The sequence below is a fragment of the Syngnathoides biaculeatus genome, chromosome 16 (assembly GCF_019802595.1).
Source record: "Syngnathoides biaculeatus isolate LvHL_M chromosome 16, ASM1980259v1, whole genome shotgun sequence".
NCBI lineage: Eukaryota > Metazoa > Chordata > Actinopteri > Syngnathiformes > Syngnathidae > Syngnathoides > Syngnathoides biaculeatus.
The window spans coordinates 13,012,601-13,030,813 of NC_084655.1; the positions used below are offsets into that span (position 1 = coordinate 13,012,601).

Genomic DNA, 18,213 nt, shown 5'->3' on the forward strand with positions numbered 1-18,213 from the left:
TCCGCGTGATTAAAGCTGTGCAGCTCTCGGCTCAGCTCATTAGAGGTAAAGGATTGAGAGAGTCCATGCAAGATGATGCACACTGACTCATGTGAGAGGAGGAAGAGGAGGAGGAGGCGTGAAGGCTGGTACAGTGAATCACAGATGTGCTCCATGTTTACAAATGGTGAGATTCATGGGCATAGAAGCGCGTTTAGCATCACGATCAAGATACGCGAAGAATGCAGCATCACCACCGTGGCCTGGAAATACTCAACATTTATCCACTTTTGAGGCAGACAAAACAAACAGGCTCACTGCCGCCACACAGTGGCCGATTGACCTCAGCGCAACCTTGACAACCACAACTTTCCCTCAAAATACTGCACGCACACAAACACATTGGTATAAAACAGCACCGCATACGTTACAAAATATACTTTTTATATATATATACATATAATATGATAACAAAGCACTTTTTCATGGCACTTTGTGATCACTGTGACACCTCAGAGAAGGGACAAATGTGACAAGCGAACATTGAAAATGAACATTGTACAAATCAGGACAGTACAGCGCGTGGAACAAACACAGCTTCTGCACAGTCTCCACAACAACATCCATAGATAAAAATGACACGCGTTTACATTTCAGAGTGTTTGTGAAATAAGAAGGTCGCTAAGCGGAGCGGGAAATAATCTATGGTGCAACAGTAGAAAGATCCTGCAGCAAATCACTTGAACGAAGTCCTGGCTTGGCCCTGAAGCGGATCTGCGGGCACAAACGCACACACGATGGGCGGGTGCCCGCCAATGTTGATTTTATTCACTTGGATGTGTAGCTACAGTCTGACTGTGATGCTGAGGATGCACACTTAGTTTAGATGGAGATTGTAAGGCCAAAAAAAGGATTCACTTGACAGCCTCTGCAAAGTGACATGAAAAAAAAGTCGTGATATTCCCAATCGACAGTCATATTGGTTGTTCATATAAACCTTTACCACACGCGCACTGCAAGTGTACTCCTCATTGTCCCTGCAGATGCATACACTGGAGCTTTTCCTTTTGTAAATCCTGGCTTTTTTTTTTTCTTCTTTTTTCGTTTGAGCACAACTGTCACCACAAAGACCACAGCACATTTCTACAAATTGATATTCACATTTTCAATAAGGGATGGCAATCGGATTCACTGTCGTTCACTTGAGTGGAGAAGGGGAGGGGGCTCTCACTTCTTAGGATTAGTGCCGGGATTGGCTTTACTTATCCACCCTCTCTCCCTCGTTTTTGATCCCTTTCTGTGTGAGTCTGTGTGTGTGTGTGTGTGTGTGTGTGTGTGTCTGTCTGTCTCCCGGCCCGATGTCATCTTTAGCTACACAAGGGTGCAACATCCGGTCTTGTGCTTCTCAGACTCGATGTAGTCGTGTATCTTGAACTTGGACTCGTGGGGCTGGTCGGTGGTTCGGTGCTTCAGCTCCCTGGTAGAAAGAGTAAGAGAAATAGAGAGAGAGAGAGAAAGAGAGAGAGAGGCAGGAAGTCAGATAGTGAGGGGGCGGGTGAGTGGCGCATGGAGCAAATGGAGTATATAAAAAGAAGCTTAAGAAAAAAAAATACATGTGAGACAGGGCTAGAACAACAGCTCTTTTTTAAATTAGCATTTTTTATTTTTTAACCGCATTTAACAAAAATGTATACTCGATTAGCCACAACATCACATTACACAATCTAATTCCGGGTTGGGGCTCAAATTTAACCACATCATTGTGGTTGCCTTCGGAGATACGATTGTAATTGTGAAACCATATAAATCTTCATTATATAATAGAATGATAAAAGATCCTATAATCGATTATTTGTCTTTACAAACAAAGAAGTGGATGTCTTCTTTGTTTCTACATGCACTTCCACCTTCACAACCACTCCCAAAGCATATTTAATTTGAGATGAACTTTATTGATGTTTATTATCATTTCAATGGGCACAAGGGACCCATGACATGCGACTGAGTCACGCTTCCTGACGCTGAGCAGCAAGGGTGCCGTCAGGAATTCGGGATCAAGAGAGACAAACTTTTTTTTTTTTTTTTTTTTTAAATCATTCTGGGCCTCTCCATGTCACCACCGCCAATTGAACATTTTTTGATATCATACATGAGAATCACAACCCAGGAAGCTAAAAATGGTTGTCCGTCTGAAAGTTTGGACTTGATGAGCAAAGGATCAAATTTAGGTTCTGCACTACAACAGGAGCCAATCTGAAGCTGAATCCATAAAACATTCCAAGCAATCTCCATCGTCCTTGCTGTATGTATACGCCTGCGATTTCCTGTGCTCAGCACATATCATCTCTCTTTTAAATGTCAATAGAACACATTTTCACCACCCTCACTCCTACCAGTTGTTTTTCGAACAAGGACTGCCCTTTTTTTTTTTTTTTTTTTTTAAACCCCGTGTGCTGCTGTGACAACCGTCTGCGGGCTGCAGTTGGCATTTGCTGTGCACGAAAAAGCCACTTTGACACTTACTTTGCAATAGCGAGAAAGGCCAGCTCCACGTTGACACCGGTCTTTGCGCTGGTCTCCATAAATGGCACGCCATATTCCTGAAACAATAAGTGTTGCACCTATGAGACTACACACTATAATGCACTGTTTACCCTGGGAATTTTCATCCATTTCTTCAGAAGAGGTCAGAGGTCAATAATATTGGACCTGAGAGAAGACCTGACTCACAATCTCGTTGAGTTTATCACAAAGGTTCAAAGCCATTATGCTACTTGCTTGAAACACTAGAGCACAGTCAGAGTGGAATAGATTTGAGTATCTTAATTTCCGGCCCATAAACCGTGACTTTTTTCACACGCTTTCATCCCTCCAGTTTATGCAGGATGCGGCTAATTTGTGCATTTTTTTCTAATGGCCGCAAGGGGGCACTCAAGCGAAAAAGGTAAGAGTGAAACCGGTGTAATATATGTACCGAGGAAGTGATTTTTACCAGTCCGGCCCTGTTAGCGCTGCGCTAGCGTGTTACTGCCGTGTCTCAGTGATTTTTACCGGTATGTTTTTTTGTTTGTTTTTTTTAAACTGGCCCTGTTAGCATTAAACTCTCTCTGTGCCGTCTTTCTTTGTAAATATCTCGTGTTTCAATGTGGGCACTCGCGGCTTTTAAACAGTTAGGTGCGAGTATGTACTAAATCGCATTTCCTTTGCAAATGTACTGGGTGAGACTTATAACCAGGTGTGCTCTGTAGGCCGGGAATTACGGTAATTGGCTTGGCATGGGTGTGCAAACTTTTGGATTTGGAAACACACATTTGATCTTTGAAATGGACAGATAACATAAAATCATATATGTAAAACAATGCACATGTAAAATAGCTCATTTTAATCATTAGATATAAGTTATTATCCAAGCATTTAATTAAAAAAATGAATCAAATATATGCCCAGTGAAACCTTGACTTGTGAGTTTAAATTATTTCAAGATAAAAAAAAAGCACTGTATTGTATAAAAACAGTTAGTTTGGTGTGAACGTCTGGGTGGGAGCTGTGACCTACAGCAGGTCCTTGCGAGTGTTTGATATTTTGTATTTGTGTGTTTGACACAATTCTGTAATTGGCTGAAAAGTGGCATGTGCTTGCTCACATCTGAGGGCATTACAGCACCTTAATTGCTCCATTTTGTTTCACAGGAGCTGTGTTGTATCCGCAACTATGTGACATTTATTTAAATGCAAAATATGTTGAGAAATGGTAGCACAAACTCAGATTTTTTTTCCAAAGGTCAAGTGTCATGCCTATAAACATTTTAAAAAAGATATTGTAATGAAAAATACATTTAACATTATTCACTTCAATGTCAATACGAAAAAAATATGAGCGCAAAGTTGCGGAAGTCTCCTTCGACATTCAAGTTGTCGCCATATTGGCTGTGGATCTCCTGCCCGTGACCTCACACTGGGACATTCGCCATTGAAAACACGCTGTGGCCCCTACTGTGGGAGACTAACACGCCCCTTCTGACACTGAAGCTCTTTTCGAAGAAGAGAACATCTCACAACCGAGTGAAGTAACCGGGCCAATATTAGCCTATCATTTCAAGCCATATTTAGATGATATGCGGATCACAGCCAAACCGCATGCGGCCAAACCTTCTCCCCGCCAAATCCACCTCTGTGGCGGCGATGAACAACAGCGCCCGCGGCTGGGGGTGACGACGACGGTGCGGCAATTATTTATATAAAATATTTTTTTTAGTAGCTGTATACGCACCTACCCGTCATTTGGAACCCACAAAGCTCTCGTCCTTTGCACCCGTGCAATGCAATTTTCACGACGAACCGGGTCTTTTGGAAAAGTATGAAGAGCGAATCCATCCTCCCGAGTGTTCGAGCAATATCCAGCAATGCAACGAGCCGGCATTTTGGCTAACACGAAGGAACGATGACCTACCTTCCCGCAGGTAAATCTAATAGAAACATACAAGGCCGTCTGAGTGCGCTACTGCCTTTGTACGTCACATCCTGATTTTCATGGCGGGAGTTACAAAAAGCCATATACGTCAGAAGCATGTTGTGTGGTGAAAAAAATGGATGGGTCCTTTCCGGCTGCCTTTTTTTTCCATTAATAACATACTAAAAATCATCCATTTCATGACACTTGACCTTTAATGAAGTGGGTAAGAGGCGTGTCCCTCAACGTTTGCCAACATAAGAGATTTGAAACCTTACCTTAGCCAGTTTCTCTCCGTCCTCCATCTTAACCACCCTCTCTGCTGCCATGTCCGACTGTAAGGCAGCGCAATTAAAAAAAAAAAAAAAAAAAAAAAAAAAGTCATTGGTTCGGAGGTTGGAGGTCACAGGTCACAGATCTACTGCGCTAACTGTTCCAGAATACGACCCACAATGTCAGCTCAGGTTCTCTGCTCATGCGAGAACGGCTGCCAGATAAGAGGATGCTCTCGAGCCGTAGCTCCCTCTGAGCGAAGGGGGTGTCACAAACGTCAACTACAGTGGAGGCCTGACGCCGCCATGCCTGCCGCCCTCGCCACAAATCAGTCTCAGTGGCTTACAGAGTCCTCTCTGAACCGCTAGAGGGAGTCTTTTAATAGATGAGTTACGGTTCTTGCTGGCAGCAAGGATACTCGTCATCACCAGAGGCATTGTGTGGGAAAATGACATGGCTTCAAGCAAGGAAGGAGATTAGGAATTTATAAGTCTCATGTCTCGGGCTGGTTTTCGTGCTTTAAAACATTAATGAAGGACATGGAAAGCACCGAGTTTCCCGTTGAATTGGGGTGTGTTCATAAATCAGCATGGGGGGAAAAAAAACAATACAATAATGGAATCGTCCTCCTGAGCTTTTCGTGTAAGACAAAAATAAAGGAAGCTTTGCTCACCTTGTTGCCCAGCAACATGATGACCACATCCTTCTGGGCATATTCGTGTATTTCATTTAGCCAAGCCTGTAAAAAGTACAAGCAGATATATATATATATATAAATATTTATATATATACACACACACACACACACACACACACACACACACACACACACACAGGACTGATGTGTGATTGTTTTCCTAACGAACATCTCACAAGTGCATCACGCTCGTCCCCGAGGGACGCGTCCATCAATCAACGAGCCCCCAAGGAACACTTTTATGGCTTTTCGCGATCAAAAAGGGTTTTCATATTGTGCAGCTTGGAGGATTACGGAATGTGAGCAAGCCCTTGTTGGAATTTGTAAAGTGGGTTTAGGAGCAGGAAGTAAAAAGGGAAGTAGCCCAAAAAAAAAAAATCTTACCCTGATGTTGTCAAATGACGACTTACTGGTGATATCGTAAAGCAGCAGTAAAGCTGTCAAAAGGAAAAGAGAACCAGCTGTGTTGTAATGACAACACTTATTGTAGATAACACAGACATACACTCATTTTCTACGAAAAGTATTCTAGATTTCAGGGAGGTTGCTCCCACACACAAAGGCAGAATGAGGAAGTAAAGCAAAAACAAGTAAAGGATACCTTGGGCATCTCTGTAGTAGGCGTGTGTCACGCTTCGGAATCTTTCCTGCCCGGCGGTATCCCAGATCTGCGGCAAACCACATAATTGCACAATGACGCAAAAAGAAATGCTGCCATAACTCAACAAGTCAAACTGCTAACCATCAAAGGAGCAATGCAGCATCATGATTCAAATTGTGTCATGTCCTCATCCACGAAGGAGCCATTTTTTTTTTCATTATTATCATTTTTTATTTTTGTTATCATCACGGACAGATTCCAAACAACTTTGCAAATTCCGCCCAAAGATAAAATGATTGTCACTGTCAAGGTTATAATGACCGTGTACTATGAGATCAGATCTAAAGATATACAAGTGAGGTACTACTACTACATAGCTACCCTGTTAGACATTTCATAGCGTTTTTAACAATAAGATACTAGCCAGTATCTTGCTGTAATTCAAGTTTACAGTAACTCACAGTGCCAAATCAATGTTTTTATTCATTATGCCGCCGAGGAAAAACAGAAGCTCTTTTGTCTTACAGAAGAAGTAGGTCAAACATTTATTTTAGCACGCGAGCACAACTGACAGGGATGCCAACTGATTGCGCAACACACAGTCAGAGTTTCATAAAATGCAAAATACATATAACGCCACAGTTAAATAAGGCACACAGTCAAAGTACAGGTAACGTAAATTACGTTAATCCTCCTTGATAATGAACAATAAGGATTAACGTCTTTATTTCCGCAACAGTTCAATTTAATATGGTCCACACATATTCACAATTCTGCTGCATGCAAAATACAGTTAATCCTTGCAATAAAACAAACAAAATTCAAACTAGTTAATTACTGTAAAATCACTTTAAAGCATTTTACTCTTGAGCAGGGGTGTCAAACTCATTTTTGTACATATGGTTTTCCTCAGAGGGCTGCTATGACTGTGAAACCATAAAAACCTTTAATTGGCTTATCATATTTACACACTATTAATGAACTAGTTTGGGAATCAGAAATCAAGGGCAATATTTGTTTTTTTTTGCAACTGTTGTTGATAATTTGTAACAAAAATGCTTGCAATATCTCAAGGTCATCATTTATGATGTGTCAATTGGAAATTTTGGTACAGATTTTAACCCATTCATGGGCAGGGTGACAATTTTTTGCCCAATTGAGATAAAAGTCTCCTAACAGGTCACAATCAAGGAAATAACATTTATTTTTCGTTTATGGTTAAGTTATATAATAAGTTAAGGCAGCCATGTTGGGTCAGGAAGGAAAGGGAGATAACTGTGCTAACTTTGACTGATGAGTTATCCTCTCCTGATACCAAATTATGGCTTCAGATTAAAACACTTAAATATTTTGATATACTGAAGGATGTAAGTGTGAAAATCATGAAAAAAATGGGACACTGCCCAAAATGGGTTAACCCCCCCCCCAAAAAAAAAAAAAAAAATAAATAAATAAAAAATCATGAAAGTTGATACACATGATTTGCCTACACGGGCCACGTAAAATCATGCAGGGCGCCAGATCTGGCCCTGCGGCCTTGAGTTTGACACCTGTGCTCTAGAGTATGTAGTAAATATCTAGAATTTCCAGGAATGTTTAACAGTGCAATCGTGCTTTTAAAATACATTTGGTCTTACATCCTGTGCTACACAAATGAGATAAACTCAGCGGGCTCTTTGTGTCGTTATACTTGTGCAATGATTTTATGATATATAAGAACCATGCAAGAAACAAGAACCGAAGCTACCGCAGAGGCATCGCATTTTGTCACATCTCACCGCAGTTGCACAAACAGGTTCAGACGACAAGGCGCCTTAGCGTGAAGAAATCCAAGAAAGTCCCTTCAATTTATAAATCCTAACAGACGAGTCTGACATAATCCGTTGGGTGTGCGGGTGAACACGTGTTATGCAAAATAGATGAAAGGGGGGGGGAGGGGGGGGCGCGCGCACTCACCTGGAGTTTGACTTTCAGGTTGTCGACATCCACCACTTTATTCTAGGGGCACAGGCAAAAAGAGCAATGAGACACGCGCCGCATGCTTAACAGAGCGCAGCGCTGCGAGGAAACCGCACGGAAATGAATGATGCACATCTGAGGGGACTAAAAAAAAGCACAAAGGCTCAGCGTGTGGCTAAAGAAAAAAGACAAGTACATGTGGCTTTTAAACGCTGCCAGGGGATGTTAATTGCGGCACGCGCACATCCACATCAGTGAGTTGGGACAACGGGCAGAATATCAAAACTGATTCCCACTGTTCATTTCCTCCACCCTCAAAGGGCAGCCATCTGATTGCCTGAGCTAAACTTTGGTCTAGAGCAGTTTAGACCGCTCCGGCCAAAACAAACACACAAACAAAAAACATACGAATGCAGGAGGTTCCAAGAGAGAATAAAAACTGACAGAATATTAGGTACATTTTCACAATCTCAGAAGATAAAATAAAACTACCAATCAGTGAGAGAATGCTGAAGTGAAGAGGTGCCAATCCTTTGATGCAGGGCACACTCGGAGCGGCCTCGGCGTCACTTGGTCTAATGTGGTTTGGGTGAATCTGACCAAGGCACAGGCAAGACAGACTCTTATGTCCATTGAAGGCGGATATCAGATGTCATCCATTCATAAATATGCAAACAGCAGCCCTCTAACTCTTTTAGCCATTGTAGTAATCATTTCACTGAACGCATTATCATCATTATAATACATCCATCCATCTTAGCCGCTTATCCTCACAAGGATTGCGGGGAGCGCTGGAGCCTATCCCAGCTGTCAACGGGCAGGAGGCGGGGTACACCCTGAACTGGTTGCCAGCCAATTGCAGGGCACATTGAGACAAACAGCCGCACTCACAATCACTCCTAGGGGCATTTTAGAGTGTCCAATTAATGTTGGATGTTTTTGGGATGTGGGAGGAAACTGCAGAGTCCAGAGAAAACCCACGCAGGCATGGGGAGAACATGCAAACTCTACAGAACTGTGACGCCACCGCATTACCAGCTGATGCTCCCATCATTATAATCATCATTATTATAATTACTAAATCATCCTGTGAATAATTGGGTGGTGGTGGTGGAGTGGGAGGGGGCTGGGGGGGCTCCAAGTGGCTCACCTCATGGCGTACATCTGTGATCTACACCCAAGCCAAGTTTAGATCTTGGGCCAGTTGGAGGTCTGGTTGCAGTTCGATATCAACAGACTTTGCTCCTTTGACCATCCCTGACTCGAGCAAATCAGCTTCAGTACAGAACTCGTGTGCCAAATTTCAAGGGAATGAGAGGAGCTTCTTTGATTGGACAGGATTGAAGTCAACTGCGGTGATGTCCCACTTTTAAATGTGCCAAGGTGTTTTGATCCAAAAAATTAACTTCAGATCTCACCTTGCCAGCACGCAGATTTATGCCACATGCCATGCCGGACATAGTAAAAGTCATTACAAACACATCAAGCTGCCGACATAGCAGCCTTGGCTAACTTGTTTACACTGCTAATGGTATCTTAGCATTGCTAGCGCTGCTATTTTGATTGACGCTGGATACGCGTTTTCTGTGACTATTCAACACGGTTACTCACGTTCATAATCACATGCCGTTATGAATATGGCCATGTTTGAGAATTGCGCTTGCGCCCGATACTGTGCAGTGATGATGAACTGGACTCCAATAAAATGAGAGCTGTGTACATACTGTGACCTTTTTAAAAAAAAAAAAAAAAAAAAGCGTTTGAGGAAAAATATTCCATAAGAAATTCTTGCAATTGAATTGGAATCGATCTGCCACGTTTTAAAATAGTTAACAGACTTAAGTTCAATTAAGTTTAAAACCATTATAGCATATATTGAATCTGGACTATAACTATTCAAGTGTAAATCAAATGCTGCGCAGTAAAACTTACAAACAATATTTTTTGTATTCATCCTTGACAGAGATAAAAGATGAGGTGAAGAATGAAAGAGAAGATTATGGCTCACACATTTGACGTGACGATTGTTACATTGCTTTCTTTTTCTTTTTTTAACTTATTATTGAATCTGAGTTCCACTACCTCACTTGACATTTTGCTACCCATGCGTCTCGCGTCAACAGTCAGAAAGAGCACTGCGGTTTGCTAACATTTCACAACAATAACCTTCCCACTAGAAAGTAATTTGCAGATAAGGGAAGTCGAAATATGCATGTGTGTGCAAAATATGTTGAGGCCAAAAACAAAAGAAAAACAAACCTCAAAATGTTTTCAGATTTTACAGAGCCACCTGATGAATATTGTTTTCAGATTTTACAGAGCCACCTGATGAATATTGCTCCCTGGCAAAATGGACATGGTTCAACCCCTGCATTAGTTGCCATGGCTTTCTATTTTCCCCCCCAATTATGATGTGAGAGGAGCCTGCATGCTGAGTAACTGCCACAAGGAAGCATGCCGAAAATAGAGCAGCCATGTTACAAGCTGACACAACAGCACTGCCTGCCTTTTCATGCACAAATAATCTCAGCACTCAATTGTTTCGCTCAGCTTACTCCCTTTTTTCAGCAGCTTTAACCCCCCCCCCACCCTCCCCTTCTCACACACAACAAACCCGGAGCAGACTCATCAGAGAATGCATCGTTTCCTTCAGTCTCACTTTCTTTGACCGTTGGTCCTGCCCACGGGACCTGTTGCTTTTCCTTGAGTGGTGGAAAAATAAATTGTCCTCAACTGAGATCATCCACGACGATCAATCTGTCAGACAACTGTTAGCCCGACCCCCCCCCCCCCTACAAGACCATCCGGCAAAGACGAAACATCACTCTGGCTAATGCAACGCAATTTCCGCACTCACTCACCATTAGTGGAAGTATTTTGCGTTGATTGGAGGGAAACAAAAGGTAAAGTGGGTTCACTATTACTTTTGTGTTTAGGTGGTGATTCAGAGTCCAAAACACTGATTTATATTAACAATAATAATAATAAATATATATACATATCTATCTTTGTTCATTAATCTATGCCATTGACATATAGTGCGAGGTAAAACAAAACACTGCTCCTCCATTAAATTCCGGACAGCTGTACAATTAACCCACTAAATCTTTTAAATCCACCTGTTGCGATGCTGATATTTCAGTATTATGAGACTTCCATCGATCCATCTATTTTCTTTGCCGCTTATCCTCATGAGGGTCGCGGGGAGTGCGTGAGCCTATCGCAGCTGTCAACGGGCAGGAGGCGGAGTCCACCCTGAACTGGTTGCCAGAGAGTTGCAGGGCACATGGAGACGGACAACAGTCGCACTCACAATTTACAGTGTCCAATTATTGTTGCATGTTTTTGGGATTTGGGAGTGCCCAGAGAAAACCCACCCAGGCATGAGGAGAACATGCAAACGCCACACAGGCAGGGCCGGGATCGAACCCAGGTCCTCAGAACTACGCTTTACCAGGTGAATCACCGCGACGCCCGCATGAGACTTTTCTCATGTATAATTGAGTATTGCATTGGCTGAGTTGAGTTTGGGGAAAACTGCAATGAGGAAGCTCAGAGGTCAATTGGCTGGATGAGATAGGAAGTTCGCCGGCGCTGAGTCAGAGAGGCGAGGATGTGGGCAGACCTCGGTCTGAGGAGCAGCCGGCGGCTTCTGACGGCACAAGTGGGCTGTGAACTCCAATGAGCGCCTGGTAACGGGGACTTGTACATTAAGTGCTGTCACCACACGGTGATGAAAGTGAGGTGATAATTGGCACACTCAGGAGTGGGCTCCCTGTTTGCTTTACAGTTAGCAGAGTAACAGGAAGAGGAGACAAATGACGAATGTGAGACAAAGTGGGTGGTTTTGCAGCAGGATCTCTTTCTCTCACCCTAAAGTCTATTCCAACGGTGGCAATAAAGTTGCCTCCCACAAATGCCCCGTCTTTAAATCGCAGCAAGATGCACGTCTTTCCCACGGATGAATCTCCCAGCAGCATCACCTGTCAAATAAAAAGAAAGGCCGTGACCAGAGGGGAGGGAGAGAGGGTGTCAAGGGTGAGGTCACAATTCGCTTCAATGCCTTTTGGTAACAATTGCAATTCATCTGTGGAGGAAATAAAAGCTGAGCCTTGTGTGAATCATTTGGCGCGCAACTGTTTCACAACACAAAATGTGATTGCACAACAACTGAGATGAGCTTCATGAGAATTATGACGACGTAGACTGCACTGTGGTCCCAGCAACATGTGACACAGTCGAGTGGATTCGATGATTACACTCAAATTGTCCTCTATTAAGCAGAGCGTATCACCCCCCCAAATACACTCACATAATGAGATCCAACACAGGGTTTGTCACTGACAGGAATATTCATTTTACAATCTATGTGAATATGGTTGTAGGTTGCAGTAGTTTACAACTGAATTGAATCATAGTGACCTCGGTTTCCAATGCATTAGTTATCTTATTTGCAAAATATTACAAAAATAACTCATCATGATGCAATACAGTCGCTAACTCCTCCTTGTCCATGTGTGCCTAAAAAAAGTGCTGTTACAGTTGAACTCTACTGCGGTAATTAATTGGTCGGTGCAATTGAACTTAAACGTCCCCATTGTATGAGCATCTTGACAGTAACAGGTGTGTCTTTCCTGCTTTTGTGAGTGGGAAGTGTGCAAAAAGTACCACCCTCAACAAATATTTGCATCGGCACATGTGGACAAAGGGAAGATTTACAGTCTCACACTGAAACTTGTTACAAATGTCAATTAAAACTTGGGGTAAACGTCGCAAATAGACACAAACCCACCACGTCTAAGCAACTCTATTTATATACTTTGGGATCATTATGCTGCCCCCTAGAAAAGGAAAATTCAGCCTAAACGACATAAGGGAAATACACACCTTGAAGGCAATATCATAATACTCGTTAATAGAAGCGCACCGCTCCAGCACATATTTGGACGTCCCGTTTTTTGACTTTTGCGTCAAGGATCCTTTCCTGGTGGACATCGCGGTGGCAAATGATGCGTTCACGGAGCCGAAGGGACTCTAGTCCGAGATGTACGAAGGGTGAAGAGCTCAGTCTGTGTCTCCGGCAGTCCTCAGCCGTTTTGGTCGCATACTGTGCAGTCACAAAAAAAATGATGATCACCGGAGGGGAGGGAAAAAAATTAATGAGGGGGGAAAAAAAAAAAAAAAGAAGCTCACCCTTCACCGTCTAGATGGGAACAAAACAATGAAAAGAAGAAAAACAACGCGAAGGGGGGGCAACTGAGAAGCATCCAGCAATCAGGAGAGCAGCAAATAACACCCGGGCGGAAACATTTCTCAGCTTCGCCTCCTGGCGTGGGCAGACGACGTGAACCGAACGGAGCCGTGCACGGCGCCGGCGTCGATTTGTGTGAATGTGCGCGCGTGCACGCGTGTGTGCGTGCGTGCGTCAGCGTGTGTTTTCACGAGTGAAACATCATTCGATGCAAGCTCCAGCTGCAAGGGCTCAGATATGAGCCGGTCGCTGACTCATCCGCGCCACAGGTGTTGAGCATACTGTATTGAAAAAAAAAAAAAAAAAATTTAAGACGTTTAGTTTTACTTAACTCATGGGAACGCCCCTAATTGAAATGTGGTGGGACGTTTCATTCAAGACTTATTGACGTAGCCACTATTATATTCGGGAATACTCGTGCATTTCAACATACTCGGTCATCACCCCCCACCCACCCCCGTTTTCAACAGACAACCGATTACCAGCATTTCCTCTTGTCAAGGACTGATAATCCAAAAAAAAAAAAAAAAAAAAAATCGTTTGCTCAGTTAACATGTCCGCCGTGTGAAATCGTTTCACCAAGAGTCAATTTAACAATTGCAAACGTATGTCCCCACCTAGCGTTCGTTGGGAAGAAACTACATGTTGTCGGACGTGCACGTTGATGTCAACTCAGTACTTTTGTTGCTTTTCTGACCAGTAGCGCCCCAGCCACCCCTTAAAGCCCCCATCACCTACTTTTAGAATTTTTTGGGGGGACATTTTTGAAAAAGTAACTGAAAAAGAAGAAGAAAAGAAACGATCACACACACAATTTTATATAAGTTCAGAAGAATTAAGCATTTTTTTTTTCATTTAACAGCTAGTGATTTGTCTTTTGTTGTCTTCTTTTCCTATATTATTTAGTTACCTTTTCACTCTTTTCTTTTTGTTTTTTTCCGTTACTTGATCCCTATTGAAAACTTTGTTCTGTTCGATTGAACATCTGAAATTCAATGAAACTGTTCTGGCATAAAAGGAATACATATTTTCGTTTCTGCTTAACCCCAAACCCAAACAGGACAAACGCAATAATAGTAAAAATAAATGGTGGACTCAACCTTCAACTACTAGAGTGATGGCCATTGGGGTTTTAATCCCTTCCATCCACGCATCCTTTAAATTGCCATATCCTTGATATTTTGAACACAGGTAGTATGTGATTTGTGTACCTAGTGTGCTGGCTGTGTTTATTGTGACTGAGTTCACTTGACCTTAACTTTAACATAGATTAGGTAGTACGCGAATTGTGTATTTTATGTGCTGACTTTGCTTATTTGATCGCTGTTTGGAGACAAGGTTCGAGAGAGCAGACTTCGATGGTTTGGACATGTCCAGAGGTGAGAGAGTGAGTATGTTGGAAGGAGGGTGCTGAGGATGGAGTTGCCAGGCAAAAGAGCGAGAGGAAGACCAAAAGATGACACGCTGTGGCGACCCCTAACGGGACAAGCCGAAAGAAAAAGAAGAATAAAACACGCGTAAACTACATTATATTTTGTAATGCCGTTTGACTTTGACACTTAGTTGAGGATTGAAAGTTATAGTATACTTTATACACAATATTTCTTGTCTTGCTGAAAGCAGCTCATTTAAGTGCGCAAGTGCCCCGAATGTGAACATAAGTGACCGCGAAGTGCATGAGGCCCCAAAAAGACAGCACAGATTCTAATTTCTCTCCCGCGGCAGCACACGTGAGCATTATTGTTGCGGCCTGCTTATGTGGCGCACACACGTCGTTAAACACAATTCCCCCACGCGCTGCGTTGAAAACGTCACAGAGCACTCAAGTAAGTGCTGCTTATCGGACGCTAATGCTGTGAGCTAATGCAAATCTTGCGCGAAGCCACTACTGACTAATTAAGCCGTACCATACCTGCAGATGTCCTCTTGAAAGTAAAGGTCACTGCACAGAAACCCTTAGTTTATTAATAATGGAACACATTATGAGTGTTAGAAAGGTGATATGAAAGGTATGTTTGAAGTTCTTAATGATTACATTTTTTGTGTCACATTCAAAATGATGAACTACGCTCTTGAGTCTGCAAAAGGATTGTAATGAAATGTAAAAAAAAAAAAATAATAATTCACCCTCCACTGAACTGCAGCGGATGACAGAACCTGATATCTTTTCTCAAAAACATCATCAAAATGGAGAAGAGTAAAAATAAAGTCTTTGAAGATATTTTAATGTCACATTTAAATGCTGATAAAAGATTTTGAAGCACACATCAGTGAGGCTCCCCTTAAACACGCTCTGTTAGATTGAAGTGATCTTATATGTCACCAAATATGACTCAGCATGAAGATAAGACTTTGATCTTTAAATGTCACAGCTGACCAATATTTATACAGGACTTGGCCATCATATGGTCATTTTGCCATTTTTACCAAGTAGTGGCATACTTTTGTTTTTCTTATCCTCCTGATGCAAATGTAAAGACTACACAATTATTATTAAGACATATTTATAGGAGGCGGCACGGTGAGATCAACTGGAAAACCATTGGCCTCACAGCTCTGAGGACCCGGGTTCAATTCCGGACCTGCATGTGTGGAGTTTCCATGTTCTCCCCGTTGCCTGCGTGGGTTTTCTCCGGGCACTCCAGTTTCCTCCCACATCCCCAAAACATGCAACATTAACTGGACACTCTAAATTGCCTCTAGGTGTGATTGTGAGTGCAGCTGTTTGTCTCCATGTGCCCTGCAATTGACTGGCAACCAGTTCAGGGTGTACCCTGCCTCTTGCCTGTTGACAGCTGGGATAGGCTCTGGCACTCCCCGCGACCCTCGTGAGGATAAGCAAAGAAGAAAATGGATGGATGGATGGATATTTACAGGGCCGCTTCAAGCTTATCTATAAATTCTCACAGACTCCACCGCGCTGCTCTATAAAGGCGGTGCCATCAAGCCAAAGCGCCGCATCCTCCACTACATTGAACCTTGCCTGTCGTCTGCCCCCCCCCCCTCCCCGTCGCAAAGCATATCATCATCATGGTTTTTTTTTTTTAGCGCCACTGGAGACAACATCTAGAGGCAAAACAGACTGCCTCCACACTGTTCAATGTTACAGCCCTTGTCGCAGTCCAGGAATCATGACAGGAGCATAATTATCCTTAATAACCAAGCATCCGTCAAGAAAACCCCCACAGGATGCTGAGGATCATAATGAATTCAGTGAGAAGATGAAGCTTCTTTCCACGACCGGTCCGTTTTGCAGTCACTTAAGAGACTCGAGCACTCCACAGTGAGATAAAAGACAACAACAACAACAACAACAACAAAGCAGGCCTCCGTTATGTCATAACTTGAGCCCGAACAGCCTGCCGTGATGCCGCGTCCTTCTCATCGCTAAGATGAAGGCAGCAGCTTGTGTGAGGGTGGGGGATGAATCTTGCAAAAACAAACTCCTGGTGAGTGGGTGCGTGGCAGGAAGTGGACTCACTGTGAAACCGATGCCCACGGCGGCGCCGCCGGTGAAGGACCCGGACGTGAACTCGCCCGTTATACTGGACCAATAGCCACATTGCTGTCAACCGCCAAGAATCTGCAAAAACAATAATCAAAATAATGATCAATTTAAAAGATTTCTCAGGCACTCTCTCCGGGAACAAAAAAACATATTTTAAAAACTGAGCACTACAATCTTGTTTTTTTTTTTTTTTTTTAAAACAGCTCGTATCCTTCTTGGATCGTGTAAATGTGGTGAAGTGTGTGACACCGCATTGAAGTATGCGGCCAATTCTCAGCATTGTCGCCATGGTTATGGTTTCATTGTGCCCAGAGCGCATCAGCGGCAGATGCTCACCTCTTTTGCTGACATTTATCAGCTGCTCCTGCTCCTCCTCCTCTTCAAAAAAAAAAAACCTTTAGAACTGCAGTGGTGGGCCACACGTTTGTTATCTCTAACTTTTGTGATATATTATTCCCAGAAAACTTTGGTTGAACTCCAAAAATGGAATAAAATCTGTGGCTTATTAATTTGGACTGGATAAATTCCTCTAAGATCAGCTCAGATGCAGAAATCATTTTTACTGTATATTATAGAATGCGCTATAATACAACAATATAGAGTTGTAGTTCACTGACACTGAGAGGGCACGAGGTCGATTCCCACTCTCTACAGTTTCGTGAACAGTCCAGGCGATCATTGCGATTTAAAAGTTCCTTCAATAATTCATCATATTTTAGATGTTTTGGGCATTAGAAAAAAGATCCTGGAAAAAGAGATGGGAGGCAAGCTCACAGATGCTTTTTCGAGAAAAGATGATTTGATGTACTGAGTTTGAGTTCATTCTGCAGCCCCAGCAGGTTTGACGCGGGATGTTTCCATAGCAACATGACATTACTCAGAGTTCGTCTAATTCTGAATTGTTTCGGCTATTTAAGAGTGACACACTGGAGCTCATAATAATCCAAATGAATGCAGCAGATTAGTACATTAGCTTGGTTGTATTAATGTTGTTGTCTATAATTGATAGTAAATTACAGGACTATTTTTGCACTGGTGCCAAACGTAACAAAATGTAGTACAAGTTGTGGTAGTCAGCATTGGTGCATTTTCAGCTCTTCTTTTTCATGGTAAATATATCTAAATTTACCAATGCAGAGGAAAAATGCTTTACACGGTTTGTAAATAATGTCCAATAAAGAGAATTAGGCAGAAAATTGGTTTAAAACATGAAAGGATGACCTTGTGCATGAGTGCTTAGCAAAGGGGAAGGTGCTGAAGCCATAATTCCATCTTCTGCAGATTTATATATGATGTGCAGGAAAAACATCTTCACCTCCTCTTCCCGGTTTGATCCCTTCCATTCTTTACTGGTCTCCACATATAGCGGCTGCAGATCTTTGCTCACATCCATTCCTGCTGGCTACCCTGTGGATAGAAATGGAACAAGCCTGACTAAATATTTATATGTAGTGTTCAAAAACCAATGTTGATCATTTCAATAAGAAACTGTAGCA

The 18,213-nt window shown here is 42.6% G+C and overlaps 1 protein-coding gene and 1 long non-coding RNA gene across 3 annotated transcripts; both read right to left on the bottom strand.

The window, feature by feature from the left end:
* Positions 1–402: 402 nt before the first annotated feature.
* LOC133514762 (ras-related protein Rab-37-like) lies at positions 403–13,458 on the bottom strand. Of its 2 annotated transcripts, XM_061846703.1 has the most exons (10): positions 13,152–13,453; positions 12,846–13,065; positions 11,831–11,941; positions 7,956–7,997; positions 6,000–6,066; positions 5,783–5,835; positions 5,375–5,440; positions 4,707–4,763; positions 2,503–2,579; positions 403–1,456 (listed from the first exon to the last, which is right to left on the bottom strand). In XM_061846703.1, exons 2-10 carry the CDS (start codon positions 12,951–12,953, stop codon positions 1,351–1,353), a joined length of 687 nt encoding a protein of 228 aa, XP_061702687.1. In that variant the 5' UTR covers positions 12,954–13,065; positions 13,152–13,453; the 3' UTR covers positions 403–1,350. The 2 variants fall into 2 exon arrangements, with proteins under 2 accessions (XP_061702687.1, XP_061702688.1); XM_061846704.1 differs by lacking the exon at positions 4,707–4,763 and having other exon boundaries at positions 13,152–13,458.
* Positions 9,698–10,521, bottom strand: LOC133514585 (uncharacterized). The gene is made up of 2 exons (XR_009798821.1): positions 10,284–10,521; positions 9,698–10,248 (listed from the first exon to the last, which is right to left on the bottom strand). It is a non-coding gene; the product is annotated as an uncharacterized LOC133514585 (long non-coding RNA).
* Positions 13,459–18,213: the final 4,755 nt, after the last annotated feature.

Bases quoted from the DNA above. Each gene is read 5' to 3' on its own strand.
- LOC133514762 (XM_061846703.1), bottom strand. From the start codon at position 12,953: ATGTCCACCAGGAAAGGATCCTTGACGCAAAAGTCAAAAAACGGGACG. The intron at 4,764-5,374 runs GTGAGCAAAGCT...GCTGCCTTACAG, and splicing joins TCATGTTGCTGGGCAACAAG to TCGGACATGGCAGCAGAGAG. The intron at 2,580-4,706 runs GTAAGGTTTCAA...TTATTGTTTCAG, and splicing joins ACGGAGAGAAACTGGCTAAG to GAATATGGCGTGCCATTTAT.